The 22157-nt window shown below is 27.9% G+C and overlaps 1 protein-coding gene across 1 annotated transcript in view; it reads right to left on the bottom strand.

Moving 5' to 3' along the window:
- Positions 1-22157, bottom strand: part of ry (xanthine dehydrogenase rosy) — a 99664-nt gene that overhangs the window by 30282 nt on the left and 47225 nt on the right. Inside the window, exons 13-20 of the mRNA XM_075368360.1 lie at positions 19531-19708; positions 16217-16292; positions 13157-13377; positions 10323-10445; positions 7401-7625; positions 3542-3675; positions 709-883; positions 423-614 (exon numbers count right to left, since the gene is read on the bottom strand). Of these exons, the coding sequence (XP_075224475.1) occupies positions 423-614; positions 709-883; positions 3542-3675; positions 7401-7625; positions 10323-10445; positions 13157-13377; positions 16217-16292; positions 19531-19708 (1324 nt within the window). The remainder of the gene's footprint in view (positions 1-422; positions 615-708; positions 884-3541; positions 3676-7400; positions 7626-10322; positions 10446-13156; positions 13378-16216; positions 16293-19530; positions 19709-22157) is intronic.

The raw sequence follows: 22157 nt of genomic DNA, 5'->3' as shown, positions 1-22157 counted from the left end.
TAACTCTTTTGTATTCCATTTATTCTGGCTGGCACCCCGTAACAGCTGGAAATTGATGATAATGTTAAATTAAATTTTTGTAGTATGAAAAATATGTATACTCTATAGATATCTGTAATCTATGTGTAACCGGGACTTGAACCCAGAACCTCCTGATGAAAGGCAGAGACACTACCACTCTGCTACAGGGATCGGCAACTTTTATTAAAGACTGATAAGTTTTTAACAGATTATTCTGCAATTAAGATGCATTTTAATGAAATATTTACCAATCCTAAAATATCTGTTAATTTTATTTAGTTATAAGATACTTGTCTTAACTTTATTTCACGAACCTTAATTAAAAAAAAGCACTCGTCACATGTGAACTGAAGCAAACCAAAATGAAATAATAATCAAGCTAAGAATTTTATTTCTATTACCTTTACAACATCCATATTCAAATAATCTGCAATGTGTCTAATCATGGTTTCACCAACAAACATGCCTTGTGGACCACCAAATCCACGGAATGCTGTATTTGATATAGTATTTGTACGACAAACATAACCACAACAAGTAACATTTGGTATATAGTAACAACTTTCCATATGAAACATAGCACGCTCCATTACCTGGAAAGAAACGAAAAGCAAAGAGAAAATTACATGAATAAACAAATATTAGTAATAGAAATATTTTAGTAATAAATAATATGAGAACACTTACTGGCTCAGATAAATCGAGAGTATTTCCACCATTATTATATAATATCATTTCCAAAGCAGTAATCTTGCCAGAACTATCAAAAGCTACTTTGTATTTCCCAAGGAATGGATGTCGTTGACCTGTGATTAAAATATCTTCATCTCTGTCTAACATACAACGAACTGGTCGTTTTAATCTGTAACATGATATGTTAAATAATAAAAGTAGTAAATTAAATATATAATAAAATTAATACTTTATCAGTAATTATAACTGAGCCCTTGTTAAACTGAATTCTTTACAACTTACTGTGCTCTACTTCCAGAACATCTCAATGATATTACTCCCTGCCTTGAGTCCTGAAATCTGCTGGGATGTAAAGTAAAAATAGAATGCCTATGTAAAATAAACTGGCTGAAGCCAAATAAACTAATTGCACACTTGACTTTAATTAAAAAATCTGATTGCAATAACTATGTTTACTGTTGTCATTTGTTCATGGCTAATAACAGTTGAAACAGATCGCGTAAAATAATTACATTGTTAACAATGAAATCAAGTTTAATTTTTCTTCATTCTTGTTCGAGACCTGTGACCCTGTAATTTTCTTCTTTCTCCAATATAAATTTTTATGGCATGTACTGTATTATTCAGTTTAGACTTAGAACATGTTTGTTCATTAAATATACCCTAATCATCAACAGGCATTCAATTCAAGTATGATATAATATTTATGTATAGTCAATCTATTTTATAATTAAAATGTATGTTAAATCAATTCATAAAGGAGACTACAGGACACAGGCCTTCTAAACATTCTCCATATTTTTGTATTATAAAAATAAATATCTATCAATCTTAAGATTTTTTTTTGTACTCATTTAAAGAACCACCATTCAGAATGATGATGTATTAACCATGCAAATGAGCATGGCAAGATTTATATATACATAGAATTAAGCAGTTAATATTCTTTCGAGTAAATAAAATATTAATTAGAAAGTTCAGCAACAGCATAGTAAGAAAAAAAATGTTAATGTTGAAATAATTAAAATTCTGTAATATTTTTTTTTAGTAAGTAATTTACATGTGTTGCCTTTTTAATCACATTTGGCCTAAACATTTTACACACATTCTATATATTATTCTAGACTGTCTAAAAAAAATAGCATAAAAATGTCCAAAATTTTATCCATTCATTCTTACAAAAGCAATAATAATTCTAGATCAAAATGCAAATTTTCAACCCCAGCATTAAAATTCCAGATGTTATTTGGATAAGGACATGACAGTTTATCAAGTTTATGATGATTCAGAAACAGTTATTTGCCTCATCAAAAACAACTGCAGTAAGCTTACAGATGTCACAAACTAATGAATTCTCTACATTAATCACTCAAAATAAATTACTACAATTCCAGTGAGCCTCCAGTTACTCATATACCTGTTTTCTAAGAAAAATATATATGGAATATTTAAATAAGTATGTTTGCTTACTTCATCTTAAATTTTAATATTAAATATATGTATTTACTTGTGTAATTCACCCTCTGAATTTAAACATTTTTAAATATTCAAAAATAAAACATTCAGTCAGTTTCAGTTTCCTCATCGCCTCTCATAAATCATACAGATAGAAAATTCTGGATAAAAAGTGTTGGTCAAAAAAGTGTGAATTATACCAGTAAATACGGTACTCTAAGTACATACGAGTAAAACAATATGATAATGTAGCAGTAACAAAGAATCAAACCAAATTAATAACAAGAATTTTGAAGCAAAAGGAATTTAAAAGAACCTTTTTCTTGCTTTACTTTTAATTTTATATTAATTTTTAATAAAAGTGGATCCACAATCATTAAGAGTTTGAATTAGTTGAAAGTCAAGAGAAATGAAGAAACTAAGGTGGGAGGTTAAATAAAGAAATAGGAATTTGAGTTAGCACTTAAATCAAATAGTTAGATGCTAAGTAAAGAATGTATGCGTTGGCAATTGAAGAAACTTAGAATTTTAAGTGAAGTGTGCAGTATATTGTGTAATGTAATGCAGTAAACGTATGACTGGCTACCTTAACAATAATATGGCTCATATTATTTCTTGATTTGCTTTATATATAATCTAACCAAAACACGGTTTACAAGCTATAAAAAAATACTGTAAGGGATTAGAAGCTCCAGCTTTACCTGACAGGCATTTATGTCATTAGATTTATTGTGCAATCTCTGAATATAAGAACTCTTGTTTCCTATTCAACTCAAGAGTTGCTCCCTGGCAGCCTCTACTAGCTACTGAAAATTCAACAGCTCTTCAACTTATATATATGTATATAATAAGATCAAAACTGTGCCCCAGAACCAATAATGGAAAAGAAGTAGTCAAGATTAAGGAAAAAGAAAAGAAGTACGTGGTGAAAAAAGTTGACACACACACACAAACTTTATATATTATGGATGAATTCATAAACTTTGTGTAGTTTGTGTATTTGTCCATAACTTCAAAATTTATAAAACAGTAACATTTTTAATAAATCAAAAATTCACTAATTATAAAAACAATTTATCTAAATATAATTGTAGAATTAAATACTAACTGAAGATTCAGGATCCTGCAAAAATCAATTCTTGAAATTATGGTAAGTCTAACTTATTGAATTTCTGTGTTGTGGTGGTTTAAATTTCATTTTATATATATAACACTGATCAATAAAATAAATACCTTACTTATAAGAACAAAATGTTTAAGAAAGAGCACACATAAATATATATATATATATTTTTATAACATAAATATATTTATATATATGTATTTGTGTGTTTGTACAGATTAATTCATTATAATAAAATAAATGTCTTACTTATCTGCGCAAAATGCTAAAGGAAGAGCCAAAACAAGACTTTTTGTTTCTTTTCCACCAAAACCTCCACCCATCCGTTTTACACGAACAACTATTCTATTGCTAGGAATACTGAGCAAATGTGAAACTGATAACTACCAAAAAAAAACAAATAAAAAAATAAATTTAAAATTTTATAGCAAATAATAATCTAATTTATAAATAAATAAACTATTTAACACTAATACACACAAGTTCATTTATGCAAGAAGGATTTTAAAAATCCAACCAAAATTTAATGTAAAAGAATTATTAAAATTGTAATTAATATTTTAGCTTTATGATCTATTTTAACTAATGAATGTCGGCAAATAATTTTGAAATTAATCAATTTTTAAAAATATTTTGTATCGTTTTATAATAAATTAGTAATGTGGATAATTAAATTTTTTTTTATAACAAAAAAGAAGTATTAAAGTTGTCCATGAAGTAAAAATATAGTACAGTTTTCCAAATATAGAAATAGAAGTAAACATGAGTTTTATAAAATAAAAAAAGTTTTATTCTTGGAGCTTTAAATAATATTCTGTTGTTACTCAATGTTTGTGTAGATCATGAAATTCTTAAGAAATCATTGTAAAGTAATCGATAAATGATTTTTTCATTCATTATAATCCACGTCCAAATCTATTGGGTAATGAACTTATGCTACAAGATTATGATAATACAATAGGTCACAATGTTACTCTATTCTAAATACTTCTGTGTAGCTTGCTTTGAATTGTTCTGAAGGCTATAATAAAGAAATTTCTTATACCAACATGTTTTCCAGTGCTATGGTATAGCAAAACAAAATTACAAAAGCCGTGACCAATGGACAGCAATATGGTGCCAAAATCATTGTTGCAGAATACAGAGTGTATCATAAAGTTCTCTCAGGACATTCATATCCTATTCTACTCATGAAAATAATGGTATAAGTTTATCATATAAACATATGTCCTAAAATGCTTTGCGTGCAAGTTATGGCTAGTGAAAGATTTTGCTCAGACTGAAATTTTTAGTACATTAATTAAGGGGCAGAAATAGTGATTTCTTAGTGGTTGTTGACCTGAAAAATTGAATAAAATGGATCCCAGAAGCGTATCTGCAGTAGTTTTTGGGAAATCTGGGAAGAAAACCAATAAATTAGGAGTAAAAACCCTATTTTTTATGTCTGACATAATATAATTTAGTTAAATTGGTAATAAAACACTTAAAACTTTTAAACAAAACTTGCAGAGAATTTAATTTCAAACAAAATAGTTAACATAAGTTAAATAAAACAAAGTTAAAAAAGTTCAAATTTTATTTAGAAACAGTACATTACTTCATTTATCAGATCTGTACTTCATGTAAACAAAAACCAAATTCTATTTTGGTGATGTGGAAAATTTGTTAAAAACCAGAATTTATTGTTAAAATTAATATTAAAAAATTAAAAAAAACTGAAAATTTTACAGCTGTAAAATAAAAATAAATAAATAAAAATTGCTTCGTTATTTTTTTTATTACTGATAAAAATACAATATATTATTTGAAAAACTATTATTTCAAAGTTTGTAATAAACAACAACAGCTCATCGACATTGTGCAATACTGTGTTAGTGTTTAAATCATTCTGTAAGGTACATTAAGTATATCGGGTGCTGTGAACTGTGTTGTCGTTAGCAAATGATTTCTGTGAATTTTATTTTGAATGTGATTGGTATGCCATTGAAGTAATGCTATACTTATTTATAACGCAGGAATACACGCTGATATGGTATTCATTTTGGGTATGTGTAACGGTAATGCTACAGATGCTGCAGTAGAATATGAAATATGTTTTCGGAATTACATGATTCGAGATCCCAAAAAATTTAGCATGATTCTTCACCATCTTCAGAAAACAGGTTCACTACCTAGTACTCCTACCAGCTAAGAATCTGTCCAGCAAGACGCTGTTATTGATGAAATTATCGATGCAGTTCAGTGCAGTCCAGTCACCAGTACAAGTGAATCAGAGTTTCTCATCTGATGGTTTGAAGGACACTTAAACAAAATAAGTTTTATCCTTATCAATCAGTTTAACAATTACACCCAGGAAACAGTCCACTTTGCTTAGAGTTTTGCAACTGGTGGAATACAAATCGATAACCGTACAACTCTGTTTTGTTTACAGACAAGGCGAATTTCAATCGAGATGGCATAACTTATGCAACAAGCATAGATGGGCAGAAGTAAATCCCTGTGAAATGGTGAAGCAATTTTCAACCCCAATTTAACAATAATGTATGATGTGGCCTTCTTCACAATCAGCTGTCTGAACTGTTCATGTTACCTAGCCGCTTGAATGCTGAGGTCTACTTGCACTTTCTTCAAGAACTGCAAAGCTGCTTGAAAATGTTCCTCTAATGTTGAGACGCAAAGTATACTTGCTGCATGATGGTGCACCTCTCCACTTCTTTTATGTTGTGTCCACTCACTTAAATCATCATTTCCCTGAGAAATGGATCAGTCAAGTTGGTACACATTCCTGGATTCCAAGATTGCCTGATCTAATTAATACCTTTAAATTTTTGGGTCTGGGGATCAATGAAAAATATTATATACAAAACAAGAAATACATTCTTGTGAGGTATTGACTATACATATTATGGATGCGGTTGAACAGCTTAAGGACAGCCCTGAAGAACTAAAAAGAATAACAAAAACAGTACAGAAGCGTGCCAAGAAATGTGTTAAAAATGGCAGGCTCATTTTTGAAGATTTATTATAAACTGGTACATACAATGCATGTTGGACTAGTGTACTGTTTCTAAATAAACAACCTTCTAACCTTTCTAATCTTTCTTTGTTTTATTCAACTTATTTTACACCATTCTATTCAGAATTAAATTCTTTTCAAGTCTTGTTTAAAAATGTTACATGTTTATTACCCATTTAACAATGCTATTGTATGTGACATAAAAAACAGCAGTTTTAACCCAATTTATTGATTTTCACCCCAGATTTCTACAAAAACTACTGGAGATACAGTTCTGGGAACTATTTTATTAAATTTTTCTGGTCAAAAACCATAAGAAATCACTAATTTTGCTCCTTAATTAACATCCTAAAAATTTCAGTATGACCTAATTTACCAGGGTAGCTGAAATCCGAGTGAAATATTTCATTAGCTTTTACTCACAAACAAAGCATTTTAGGACATATGTTTATATGAACGTTTTCCATTATTTCCATGAGTAGAATAGCTTATGAAAAGTCCCAGGAGAACTTCATGATACACCCTGGTATATCACAGTGGCTACCAGCATGATATAATCATTCCTGCCATATATAATCTAAAGGTTTAGGTCCCAAAATGTTGAGGCTGGAGGTATAACAAAATCACAACACATTTTGTATTCATGTAGATTTTAATGAATATGTAAACTTTACACAAGAGGATCAATAAAGAAATGAATGGCAAACTATGATTTGTACTAATAAAAATAAATGAATATGACTACTGAATGTCCAATAGTGTATGTCCACACTAAATACACACACCTCTCTGACTTACACACCTAATCCTCTCAAATTACTAGTAAGTTAAAGTAAGAGCAATTAAAGTATACTAATCGACTCTCAAATAGAAAAAATCTATCTTTTTAATGCTACCCATGTAACATCTCATAAGTAAAAAATTTTAATTACATGTTTTAGATTGAGGTTTCAAAACTGCATGGTTATTTATCCAGCAGAGAATGTAATTAAGAAACAGATAATAAAAGCTTAACACAAAAGAAATTAATTTTTTTTTTTAGTGGGAACTCAATTCAAAAAAAAAAAATTAATATAATCATATGATGCTTACCTGAACATCACTTGGATGCTGAGTAGAACATATTATTTCCATTTCATTATCTTCATATTTAGGTATTGCAACCGCTGCCTGTGTTTCAAGATAAAAATGTTCCTGTCCACCAATTCTAACCTCGCCGGTTATTATATGCTCTGAGCAACTAAATGCAATTTTTGTATCACCTCTAACCATCTTCTTTGGTTCTTTGCAAAAATAAGAATTTTCTCTAATAGCATCCTAATAATAACAATAAAAAAAATTGTAAATTATATTTCTTTACTTAAAGAAAGTTTTGCATTATTAAATCAGAAAAAACAATGTACTTCAGAGAAAATTTTCATTACCATAAAGAGAAAATTAACCTACTTAATTTCATCAAGAAACTTAGCTCCAATAGCTAAAGCAATAGTAACCACTTTAATTAACATTTTAAACAAATTAGACATGCTGTAAAATAAAAAAAGAAGAATAATCACTTAGACAAAATGATAATTGAAATATTAACAACAATATTTAAAATAGTAAATCTATAAATTAATATGATGTAATTTAAATTGAATCATGAAATTCTGGAAAAAAAAATATTTTGAAATAACACAATATAATACACAATAACACAATTAATAACAACAACAACACAATATATAACATTTCAAACTAATTTATTAATATACAAGGGTGGTCAAATATAAACTGGCTTTTGTCTTCGATGCTTTTGGGTGGACTTGAGAGAACTGGTCTAGAGGAAGATTGATGATGAAGATGTGTGGAGAGGATGGACATTCCAGCCACCTTGGCATTCGTGTCTGTCTGGTCAGTAGCATCATGTCAGAGCAAGAGATTCCATCTTCACTTGTACAATGTATAATTGTGAAGTTTCTCATGAATGAGGGCATCAAACTTCAAAAATTTTGACTAGACTGAGTGTGCCGTTTGGAAATATGATGCTGTATATCATAGTCTACAACTGGGCAAGCAAATTTTCGAATAAACATGTAGCTGTAGAAAATGAGTCACTTCTGATTTATCCTTGTACAGTCTAGAATTATGCTCTGTAACTTCTTTTAGTTTTGGCTATTAAAGAGGGCAATGGGAGGAGATAGATTAGAGAACAACTATATAGAGGAGTTCATGTGCTACTGATATGTACTTAAACTTTTTATAAAGAACAGATCCACAACTGCCTACATGTTGGGAAAAGTGTGTAGAACTTCAGTGGGACTACAAAGAAAAGCAATAAATATTTTTTTATTTTATTCTACATTAATTCTACACTAATTACTGATGCAAAAATTAAAAAAAAATAACTGCATCAAAATGACATTCTTTTAAATGGAGGTTTTGCTTAACTTTATAAATAACAACATAGCATTTATTTTCCATTATAGATATAATAATCATAAATAAATAATAATAATAATGCAGGCAAAGCTAATCATAAAGAACAACTGATACAGTTAATTATAGACAGAACAAAAGATTGATGCGATTATTGGACACAAAACAAAAGATTGATGATTGAAGATGTTAGTAATGACTAGAAACAGTCAATATTGTTATTACATTTGACTTGTTACAACTAAAACTGTTGATTTACTTATCCTGCGGATATTATTTAACATTCATCATCACCAGTACCTCACAAAGTTTGACAATTATTAACATTAACAATATTCAACATAATAAGCACCTAATTCATTATTTAAAATAACATTTTTAGTATACAAATTTTATTCCATCATTATTAAGAATATATTAAAATATAGCTGAGCATTATGATTTTACTAACAACAGACTTTGGTTTGTCACCAGACTGCAAGCAACAGTTAAGCAAGTAATGAGTAACAAATTTTATGGATAAACATATCTATTTCTAAAAGAAACTATGCACTCATGAAGAACGAAATTATGTTATATTTTAGTCCATTACAGTCAGCAATGAAAATTACCTAAAACTATTAACTTTTTAATGGCAAATAACTAGATTAAATAAATACATTTATAAAAACTTGTATTATATTTTTTTCAGCTGCTCTTGTAATTTTCAGTGACTGGTGTTGCTGTTTCATCTTGATTAATATCAAATAATATTTCTATCAAATATTTCTTCAATAAAAAAAATCATTAGTATATGTTTTTGTGTAGAATATCAATACTATCAATATTTGTAGATTTATTAAATTATATATATATATATAAAGGAGTTGGTTGGAAAATATTTACTTTATGTTATTATATAAGTCTTAGGTGTTCATTATTCTGTTTGAAGCTGCATCCTATTTTATCAATATAGAACCTTGTGCAATTAGAGAAGTTCAGTTTTTATTTTCCATTTTTTGCAATGGCTTACTTGGTTCTATTCATAGTTAGGAAGGACAAACTTTATTTAATTTTTTTAACTTTTAAGCTACTTTTTCAAAGTCTTGAATTATTTATGTTAATGTAGTGTGGTGTACTTTTTGTTGTTTTTAATTTTTGATTATAATGTAAGTAATTTTAAAAAAGAAATATTTTTGGTAAAAGTGCTCAATATTGAGTTCTAAAGTATATTCATTATGCACTACACACCTGAATATTATGAAACATATAAACAGAAACAGAAACAGAAATAATAATAATAATAATAAATGAAGATAAGCAATTCAAATCCAGTACTCTTTTTGACCAAATTCAAAATACTGTCTAGCTAACTGAAAAAAGTGCCAGCACTAACATAGGTTGACATCAGAATGAGAACAGTAACATTAAAGATGGCCAACAGAATGCCGTAATTTTTAAAAATGGTATATTTATAAAATTTGGTTTGGTTTGTACAAATGTTTATATTTTTGAATTAAAATAGACACTAAATAGTTTCTTTGTTTAATACATTCTGTTACAGCACATCTTTTCTTCAATAAAATAAAATAAAAAAATAAAAAAATTAATACAGACCTCAATTGTGATAATCACAGGTTGTATATCTTCATATTTAACTTTAATTAACTTTGCTGCCCTTTGAGCTATCAACTGGCTGTCAGCTACAACAGCACCAATAATCTGACCAACTGATGTAACCTGTTTTTTCATCACATAAATATACACAATATATATATAGCTGTAATAACAAAAAATATTACAACTACTTAAAAAAATATTATAGCATCATATTTTATCACTTCATCTACTCTTCTCTCACACTACTTTTTGGGAAGAGTACAAAAGGAATATGGTCTTATATTTGCTTCTGAAGTGAGTAATAAAGGATGGATTATTTTTTCTATTTACATTCATATTTTCCTGATGTAGTTGTTAAGTTGAAACGTTTGAATGCCAGTGACAATCGTGTAAAACTATCAAACTAAACCTAGAACAACAAGACCTAGAAAAAATTGGGACTAAATATTAAAAGCAGCTTGAGATCAGTGAACTTAAATAACTTCAATGTTTAAGAAAATCAAGCACTTCTCTAAGGAACATAAAATTTATTGACATTTGCAGGTCAAGTCAAATTATTAAATAATAATCAGAACTAAGAAAACATACTAGAAGAAACATACTATCTAATCATCAATAACTTTAAGAAATGCTGTAAAAACATACACAGACAAATTAATCAGTTAAATACAATCATATGTAGAAAATATTGTGCCAAATAAATCAATGTAGAACAGGAAAACTGGGTGTACATTTTTTAAGAAATTCAAGGATATTACTATCTGACCTGTTTTATTCCAATTAACAAGTTCACAAATTAATAGATGAAAATAAAATGGAGAATCAAGAAGGCACATTTAACACCTGCCAATATTTCAGATAATTTCAACAGTTTAAGTCAGAAATAAATATAATGATATCAATCATTTTTTATTTTTGGGGAGCTGTCAATTAAAAATGTTCACCATTGTTAAACAACTATACCAGTCCATTATTGGAAAACAATTAAAATATTTAAGGAAGAATTTCCTTTATTTAGTGATTTTTCTTTACCTCCAGGTCTGGAGGGTAAATTATACTCTGTTATATGGCCTGTGAAACTGCAGTTTCAATAATTTTTTATTAAGATGCTTTTAGCTTTATCACATCTGCGCCAAATAAACATATGTAGGCTTTCATTGATGTTTTGTGTCTGATTTCTAACATAATTTTTTAATAAAGTAAGGACAGATAACCTCTGATACATAGGAGCAATGTGTTTTAATACTTTCAAATTAATAGGTGTTCTGACATTTTCTTTATGACTAACAGATTCTTTGCTTTAAGCCAACGCACGGTTGTAGAAGCACAGATGGTAATCCCTTTAGGACAATCAGTGTGCCTTGGCTCTACGTCAATGGAACGATAGCCTAATGTTGCCAGAACAGCCAGTCTCATGGAATTGACATCTTTATTTACATTAGAATTTAATTACATACAATAATAGTAGGGCTGTACTGATCCTTCATCAGTTTCTGAGGAAACATCTTGAGAACCTAGCTTTTTCCTTTCCATCTTTTTTGAACAGCAGATTAAGTTAGTAATTTCTGTAACTTCTTATTTTTCTTTTTTGGAGCAATCTGTTTGCTTGGTGGCATATTGCAAGTAATCACAATGTTTTCAACTAAGAAAACAGAAAACAACTTACAAAACACATATACACTAACCTAAATTTTAAATTAAGTTACTAATATAATAAGTTCATGAACTGCACATTCATTCAAATTTAGAAATGATTTCAAAAGCCTTTTTTTTGTTTAAAATGTTCCTTTTACTAGTTTTTAAACAAAAAGTTAAACTAATAAATACTTTATTAACGTTAAGAACTGGTACACAATATAGAGATCACCATGGCAACAAAATTCATAACCTGTAACCTTGTGTTTCATTTCGTACTGTAGAGATTTTATACATGCTGCTACCTTCTGGGAATGTGTGGAATCATTTGCATAATGAATTTAGCTTTCAAGTGACATATAAATCATTTTTCTACCTCATTTCCTTCATGTGCTACTCAAATTCATATCAAGCATAATTTTTACCAAAAATTTACAAAATTTCTGTATTGTTAAATTTAATTAAACATATTTATAAATGCATTAGGACAGAAATAAATACACGACTTTTTAAAAAAAAAATATTGGACTACATATTAAGGGAAAAAAATTTGAGGAAAATTTATTTTCATGTAAAATTGAGGTAGACTCCCCCGTTAATCAGCGAACTGCATCAACATTTGGATTGTTACCACAATATCATATTAGCACTTAATGTAAAATAATGAAACAAATTATATTCTAATTTTTAAACTGTGATTACTCTAATGAAGAAATTTTGAATGATATTTCAAGAAACTAAATGACAATTTAAATTGAACTAATTTAAAATATGGTAACAATGTGGTACCAGAACTCACTATCACAAATAAATTCAGAACTCCCTATCTGAAAACAAATTAAGTACAACTAGGTAGAGATTAACATTCTTTAGGACTGAGTGGAAGAATTTACTGTTTGAAAAAATAAAGTTTAAAGCATGTGGGCGAAAGAAAATGCTATAAAGATATTTTCTCAAAATGAGTTCTGCGATATTCAAAGACAGGAAAATATTATGTCATAATTGTACTATACCTCAAACACAAAACTGTAGAAAGAAATATAGTGATAATTTACATAGTATAGGGAAAATATAATAGAGTTCACATCTTCTCTTTTACCAAATCTCATAAGTTCACATAGAAAAATCATTTATTGTATTGTTGCATTCATTCACATACCCATTGACATACACCATCATATTATGTAGCAATTTACCTTTTTGTTTGCAAATACCATTTCATCAGGAGCTATATGACCAAACCAGTTGAGATGTTCATCAATATCATTAGAACAAAAAAAGGCATGAACACCAGGTAGCGCTAAAGCTTGACTGCTGTCAATAGAAAGTATGTGAGCATGTGGACGTGTACTTGTAACTAATGCCATATATAATTCTCCTTCTTGTTTTGGAATATCATCACAATATTTTGCTTCTCCTAATCATAAAAGAATATTATCAATATTAATACTTAAAGAAAAACAAAAGATGATATTAAAAAATAGAAAACTTTAAAACCTTACAGAAAAAAGCATTAAAAAACCTTTAACATAGATAAAATATTTAAATTTAAAATATAAAAACATACAATTTTAAATGTTATTCAACACAATGGAAAATAAGGCTCACAAATTTTCTCAATCCATCAATTTTGATGTTTCCAGTAACCTAAAGTTTTATATGTTTTTATTTCTTTTACTGTAAATCAAAAGTTATGATTCAAAGAAATGAAATTTATTATCATCACATCCAATAGAAAACAGAGGTACAAAAACTGTGGTATATATTGTCACGTGTTCCGCAGCTCGATCAGGATATTGAGAGGTTGACAATTTAGAATATTTATATAAATACAGTTTATTGGTTTAAAATGTTCAAATTACAATCAGGCAAATTAATAATAATAATAATAATAACAATGGTGATAAATACAACAATGATAATAATAATAAAAATAATAATAATAATAATAATAATAATAATAATAAAACAATTAATAACACAAATATCAATATAGTAATTACAACCACAATAATATTCAGGATAATAGTAGTAAACGATAATTACATGACGTAAAACATAACATTATCAAAACAATAAGCATGACATAAAAAGAGAGAAAAATACATAACGTAATCAACAAAGAATAACAATCAAGATATTACACATCAAATAGTAATAGTAATGTCAATAGTAAATAATAAATACACACATAAGCCAGAGTTCAAAAACAAAGAATCGTTCGGAATTTATTCCAGGTATATAAACAGAAAATTAGTATTCAGACCGATTAACAAAAGAAACTGCTAGTTTTAAACCTTTTTAATCACTAGTCTTATATTAACAAACAATCTTATAAAATTCACTTGAAAATCCCTTTTGTTGTCTATCCTAATGGTTTATAAATGAAGTCTATTGCATTATTTCTTTCACTTATACACTTATAGTTTTACTTAATTCACCGATAGTATTTCTTGTATACTTGGATTTACTCGTGGCATCACCTTACTTGTATCGAACTGGATTCAGGACTCTCCTCACTGGACTGACATCTCACACTCTCGCAGACTCACACCTGTGATTCTCCTTGCTGGAATGTCGTCGTAATGGTTCACAGAACCATGTTGCTTGACTGGTTCACAGAACTCCATAGAATTCACACAACTCACAGCCTCTCCTTGCTGAAATCCTTGCAGAACTGACGCCATATCACCTTGCAGACTGGTTCTAATAGAACTTTCTTTTAACTGGTCTTCCTGGCTATTTATACTGCTAGCCTCTTTACCTACTGGAGTGGACCCAAGTCGAAGCACGAGGACAGTTGACCAAGGCTTTTGATCCCATGAATTCCAAACTTGGTCTTCTTCTCACCATACAACAGGTGTTCATTGTGCGTTAGTGGGCAGTATAACAAAAGACAGTTGCAAAATGGACCTGTTTTTTACAAAAAGGGTTCTTCTTTTTGTCCCTTTCTAAATTCTTTGAATTATTATATTAATTATTACTTTCATAATAATTGATACGAATCTGTTACACAGGCCCGCTGTACCGGTATTGTTACACTATATACAATCGTATAAGCACTTCAGGGCCTTGTTTCTCTGGTTTGTGTTCACTTTATAAAGAATGCAGTGATTTAAATTGAATCTTTGTCACACAAAAGAGTTTGTCAAATACAGAGTTCATTTCAAAAAGCTTGGTTTTAGATAATTAACCACTCGTTTAATTAATTAATAAAGTTTAATTAAGTTTAAGTAATTTTATCAATAGTCTTACATAGTGTGTATGTGTGTGTGTGTGTATATATATATATTCACACACACACACACAAATTATTTTATATATATATAAAATAAATGCATATATAATAAGACTGAATAATATACACATAATAACACTAAAAAATCATTAGTTTCATCCAATTCATCATTTTCTAATAAATCTCCTTACAAGTATCACTTCCATTCCTATTTCTAATGACAGTAAATTAACATCACTATCACTTATGACCTTATTAAAAGAAAAATCATTTACTCTCATAAACAACAAAAATTTTTAATAATTCTCATAATCTTATCACAAAAACTAAAAAAATAATTTTATCAATTTAAACATTAACAAATAATTTCTTTAATGAAGTTGAAAAATTAGTAATAATCTAAGCCATATGATTGCAGTGATCAATTAATATTCGAGTCCCAGAGGACACCCAGGTTTAAATCTAAGTCAGACTTGACATTTTTCATATGCTAAAAAAGTTGTTATATATTCCTACTTACAAGATGATGAAATGAATTTTACCATTAAAAAATTAATTTTGACAGTTTTATGTCACACCAAATTAAAAACTATCACCAATTTACTAATTCTTAATTTGGTGCAGACTGAAGAATGTCAAATTAAAACAAAAACTAGAATATAGAACTAATTTTTACCTTTCAATGCACTTTTTTCAAGTTTTTTTTGAAATTAATTTCCTTCTTTTAAAAATAACCATCAATTGATCCATTTGGTAAAGAGTGAAGTGTAAAAAGAAAAAAAGACACATAGATGTGTTGTGTTAGCTGAGGCAAGTGTACAAATTTTAATGTATAAATCTTAAAATATAATCTGTCAAATGATGGAAAATTTTCATTGGATTTAAGACTTAACTTCTTTCTAATTGATATGTTTACCAATAAAAGAAAATATAAAGTTTCCTTTTTCCAGCCAAATCCCTTCAAAATAAATATTAAAAAAAAATATATATATATAGATACATAAATAAATAAATTTACCTGTAGCTTGTTTAAATGCAGATTGATGAACAACTGGCCGTCCAATCAGATCAGTTTTAGCTTGAGAATCAGGTACCTAAAAATATTCATTATAATATTAATAAATTAATACCTTTTAACAAAATCTTTCATCACCATAATTAAAAAATACAAAATTAAGTTTGGAAATAAGCATTAATTTATAAGTATTAACTATCTTTTTTGATTGAATTTATTTTGATATCTTTTTCAGCAGCTTACTGATTAATGAAAACATTTCAGATATTAATTTGTAATTCATAAAATACATTTTTATAAAATGTACACATTTTATTTTTTGTCTGGAAGTATCACTTTAGCTATATAAATTTTACAGAGCAGCTGGCAATAGCAATGGATAATCATATCAGTAATTACTGATAGCCAGGCATGTACACCTTCATTAAATAAATAAAGACAATATATTTTAAATTTAAATTTTAGTACATTTGTAAAATAATATAATTTAGAATTACAAGACTGTTAATGTTCAATACATGATAAATTTTAATTTTTTGATCAACCATTACTGAAAAAAACACTTTTTAAACTGACAATTGTCTCTCCTCAATCAGATAAAGTATACAGTATCATTATTCCCTGCTAACATGAACTGCAGTACAATGATTTTTTTCTTTTTTTTACTGAAAAACCATCAATAGACAACAACAATAAAGTACAGCAGTATGTATGTACTATATTTTTCTGTTAGTCTCTACAGTAGTTATCTGTTGGGTATATTAGTGCATGTATGTTATACATATGGGTGTATTATAGTTACATGTTCTACATGATCAACTATAACGAGGGATAAAATAAATAATCAACTGTGAATCTTAATCTTTTAAATGTTAATGGCAAAAAGATTCTGCTGTAAAAATTTACAAGAAAATTTTGAGATTTAGATGTTTAAATTTGAGAGATTTAGTTAGAGTGACAATGATAACATTTGCGTCAAGAAGGGCAAACAAATACTTGTGATGAAGATGATATATGTCAACTAAAAAGTAGTGACAAATAATTTTGTACAAAAAGAAAATGATCTTTTGAATGAAAATAAAACATTCATTAACAATCCTTTTCAGAACTTTGAAGTCATCACCCAGATTTCTTAACATATCACATTCAGGCATTCATAAAACCAAAAAGATGGTTTATAACAAATTATGTGCCAGTATACTGCCAAAAAATGTTGATAAATACATGTAACTAGAAATATTTATTATCAGCTCAAATCTATTTTGCAGTACTATCAAAATAATGGAAAAGTACTCACATATTTAAATATTTGTACATTTTAAAGAAAAATACTTTTACATACCACTTATTGAAGATGAACATTGTTTGTCTCAAACACTGAGACAAAGCAATAGTCCATGAAATTATGGCACTCAACATTCTGAAAACCAAAAACGTTCAATCAAGAACGTCCTCTTAGATAATTTTGGACCCCCTTCTATAGACTCAAAAGTGGTTGCTGAATTTCTCAAGTAAAAAATCACCTTCAGTGCAGTCAAATGTAACAAAATACTTAAAACACATACTTAAAACAATAGATGATGAATGCCGCCGAGCAGGAAGAGTTTTAAAAAATAATGCTCGAGTTCACAAAGATATTACAACAATTAAAGAGTTCCATTGATCTCATAAGAAATGTTTGATCTTGCCTATGATCTCATACCAAATGACAAACTTTTTTCAGCATCTTAAATGTTAGCAATTTTATATTTCAGAGGGTCAAAAGTGGTAAAAAATAATCAAAAAGCAATATTAACACTTTCACTATGACAGTTTATTTAACCCAGCAATTTAAACAGAGATTTTTGTGAATCTAAGCAATGATCGATTGTAATAAGTAGAAAAAATTTCTATAACTGGAAACCCTAAAAAGTGGGATCATGCAGATCTGTACCTTACAAGAATGGATCACTTTTCCTTTCAACAGAATGAATCGCACGAGTCCAATATCACTGTATTTCTAGTTAAGTTTAAAAATATATAGTATTTTATTTCACAGTTTTTAAGTGATAACAAATTCCTGAAAGGAAGTATGAAAATGAAGGTTCAAATGGAGGAATATAATGAAATATTTTAAAAAGAAAGAAAAATTATGTAAATAAAAAATAGGGAAACAAAAATCTGACCATTGTTTAATGTACTATATAATACTGATATAAATCTAGAGCACTAAAAAAATCCCAACTCCATCCATAAACCAAAAAAGTTTGATATATGTTTGGGTGATATATGGCTGTCAGATGATTCCATGTGATCTGGCACAGACTAGTACAGCCGTCAAATAGTTCTTTGTGATCAAGCAAAAACATTGTTCAAACATGATGTCATATCATATGTATTTCTTCTTTATGTAATTACTTTGTAATTCCCATAACTACTTCTTTTTTGAATATTAATTATTTAATAATACATTATACTGTTTTAGCCTTTTTCTAACTCTTAATAAGTGAACTTTAATTATAAAACAAAACTGCATAAATGTAGAAATAATTATTATAAATTACTACATGAATAATCAGAACAATCAAATCTAAATTAATGTTTAATTGTCAATAATTAATATAAAATACAATCCAAATAAATAAACAACTATCTAACTTATAAAGACAATTGTTTTTTTTCTTAATGGCACTTTAAGATATGATGTATTAGCTGAGCAACTAAAACTGAAGCACGATTCATACTGAATAAATATGTTAATGGATAAATGAAATCGCTGGTGAAAAAATAATGAAGAATAAAAAATCTAATCCAACACTAGAAAACACTATGAATTAAAGTGACTGCACAAAAAATGTAGCAATAATTATAATTGAAAAATATATGCAAAATTTTTGTTGCTATTATAATTTTCTTTTTTCTTTAAAATATTAATTGTATTCTATTAAATATATTCTAAAAGACTACTACTTTTTTATTTTAAAATAAAAAGCAATAGCTCTTTTCTACTTTTATTTTTTATTTTAAAATGGAATTCTTCATAAATAATATCTAATAAAATACTAAAAAAATCCATAATTAAGATCTACGTTAGATTGAATAATTTTCAATATGACCAACATTATTCTGAATATAAAACATTCTACATTGGTCAAATGGGATGGAGCATCAAAAAAGATATTCAGGTTTATACCATTACCTGAATTAGGTTAAATGGTTTATACCATTTGTATAAACCCACAATAAGTTTTACAAATTATAACCATAACTGAAAATATAGACGATAACTAAACCAATTAAAAAACTTATAAAAATATAAATATCAAAAACATGCTTACCGCTTGAAAATACTGTGAGCTCTTTGGTATGGTGGTAGTAAAAGTATCTTTTGCACTTAGATTTTCCAGTGTAATAAAATCATTACTAGTTTGTGTTTTATCAATTAGTGACTGTTTTTCTAGAGACAATATTTTATTTCTCACATGGCAAATTTCAATGTAAAATTTAAAAAACAAACTGTAAAAAAATAATACATCAATCAATTAAAATGTAGATAAGAAATTGTAGAATATGATACAAATAAATAATTTTTAACTCTTTTCCTGCCAGTAGCAAAGCTTATATGCTTAGACTAAATTAATTGGATTAAGATTTTAAAGCTTTTATATCATAACTGTTGTGAAACACCCAATAATTTACAGTTCGTAATTTTTTCATCCTAATTCATCATACAAGGATTTTTTCTTAACTGAAAAAGATTCTTTTTTTACAAATATTTACTGTGGTTGAAATCTTGAGAAGTATAGTAGCAAATCCTCAGCGCTCAATTCATTAAATATCCCATTAAACTGGAGTTTTTTATGGTTCTGCTTTCACTACATTAAAATTGAATAAATTTTTTCCATATAAAATTCAATTGCATCAAGAACTGAACGAGGATGATGCTGACAGAAGGATTAAATTCTATGAAGAAATGATTCACTTAATCCAATGTTTATGAAAAATATATGTTTTTCTGATGAATTCACCTTCTTTCTAAATGGCTTTGCTAATAAACATAGCTGCCGATACTGGAGCAATGTAAATACTCATGCTTTCAATGTTAGAAACACGCAGCATCCTGAAAAAAATTAACATGTGGACTGGGATTTATAGTAACAACATAATCGGTCCGGTATTTATTGATGAGAATTTGACAGGTGAAAAGTATCTGCAGTTGCTGGATGAAGTTATTCACCCTCTAATAGTCCATCCTTTAGAAAATCATTTAGATGACAATGGAAACATGTTACTTAAGGAAGACATGCTTCACTTTCAGCAAGATGGAGCACCTGCTCACTGTTCACTTCCACAATTTCACTGTTCACAATGGTTGGACTGAATGTACAAAAATATGTTACAACCTGTTATAACAAGGTAATCAATTTTTCAACATGTTGTCAGCAAAGAAGTAGATGCCTTATTATTGGTTTTTCATATGCTTAACTGACGTTATAATGCTATGTTTACTACATTTTTTCAATGCTGGAGAAACCTAAACTCATTTCCTGCTTCTGAAATGAGAACCAATATCAAAATTATCAGGAAGAATTTTTCTTATGGAATAATTATTTATAATCCCATGAGAATTAAAAAATTAGTTTTCATTCCCTGTTTATTGCTTTCTTTTCTTTTTTTTTTTTGTAAAAAAAAATTCTTTGGTTACTTAGGTGTAATTTGCATAGTTAATTTTTTTAATATTGGAAATTAATTTAGTATTTCTTTAAATCCTCCTCATTTTTTTCTGCTTTAAAGATGAGCCAACCATTTCATCTATTTCACAGATTTTATTTGTTCTACAGGCAGTAATAATTTGGAATTGAAGCACAATTATTCACAGTGATAAGCTAATTAAAAAATTACTTTATTTAAAATTTAAGCAGGTAAAATTTCAGTTTTCATATAAGAGAAATATATATAAAATTCTTATTAAATTTTACTTTCCCAAAAAACCACAACGTATGCTAAATGTTATTTCCTTCTAGTAACAAATAATATCAATCGTGCAAAACTTGCTGATCTCACAAAGTTGCTTCTGACTCATTATGGTAAGGACTGGAAAAATAATGATGAGCTGCAGTATTGAATGAAAGTTCTGTTTTATCAGGACATTCCTACAGTTCCTAAGAAAGAAGAAGCAATTTGTGAAAATGTTCTGGAAACTGATAAAATCACTGTGCGTGTTTAGTATTTTATTTTTGCATCAAAGTTTTAAAGAAATACTAACTTAAATATTAAGTTATATGATATTGTGAAATGTTTTTTCCTTTTTTTTTTTTGATCTTATGTTTAATATGAATGTTATCAATATATGAATAATCAGTTACGCCTGCAATTCATACATTTTTAGCAGTTTAATATAATTTTAAAACCATAAATTCTGAATTTGAACTTTTTTTAAAACCAAAAGATTTGAATTTAAGAATATTTATGTGACTGTAATATCAAACCAGCATGATATGCTTAACATGATATAGTTTTATTTTTTGAAAATTTAGTTTAATATGTAAATAATATACTAACAGTTACCTTTCCATATCTTTTATGTTAATAATAAACTTTCTCTATCAATTTTGAATGGATTTGTTTATTTTCACTAATACCTTAAAATGTGCCATCTTGCCTACAGACTCTTTATTTTTGTTTCATTCATTGTTACTATTATTCTTATTATTTATTGGCATGATAATCCCTATCAACACCATTTTTCTATGATTCGTTGTGTCAGTATCAAATCCAATAACATCCTCATATTTCAGTCCATATCCTGCAATATCCTCGTAATTCAGTTTCAAAGTAAACAATCTCCTTACTTTAGTTTCAAAGACAGCAATCTCCAAATTTTAAATGTTTTTTTTTTTTTTTGTCTTCAGTCATTTGACTGGTTTGATGCAGCTCTCCAAGATTCCCTATCTAGTGCTAGTCG

The sequence above is a fragment of the Lycorma delicatula genome, chromosome 6 (assembly GCF_047948215.1).
Source record: "Lycorma delicatula isolate Av1 chromosome 6, ASM4794821v1, whole genome shotgun sequence".
Lineage (NCBI taxonomy): Eukaryota > Metazoa > Arthropoda > Insecta > Hemiptera > Fulgoridae > Lycorma > Lycorma delicatula.
This window is presented reverse-complemented; position numbering and strand designations above follow the sequence as displayed.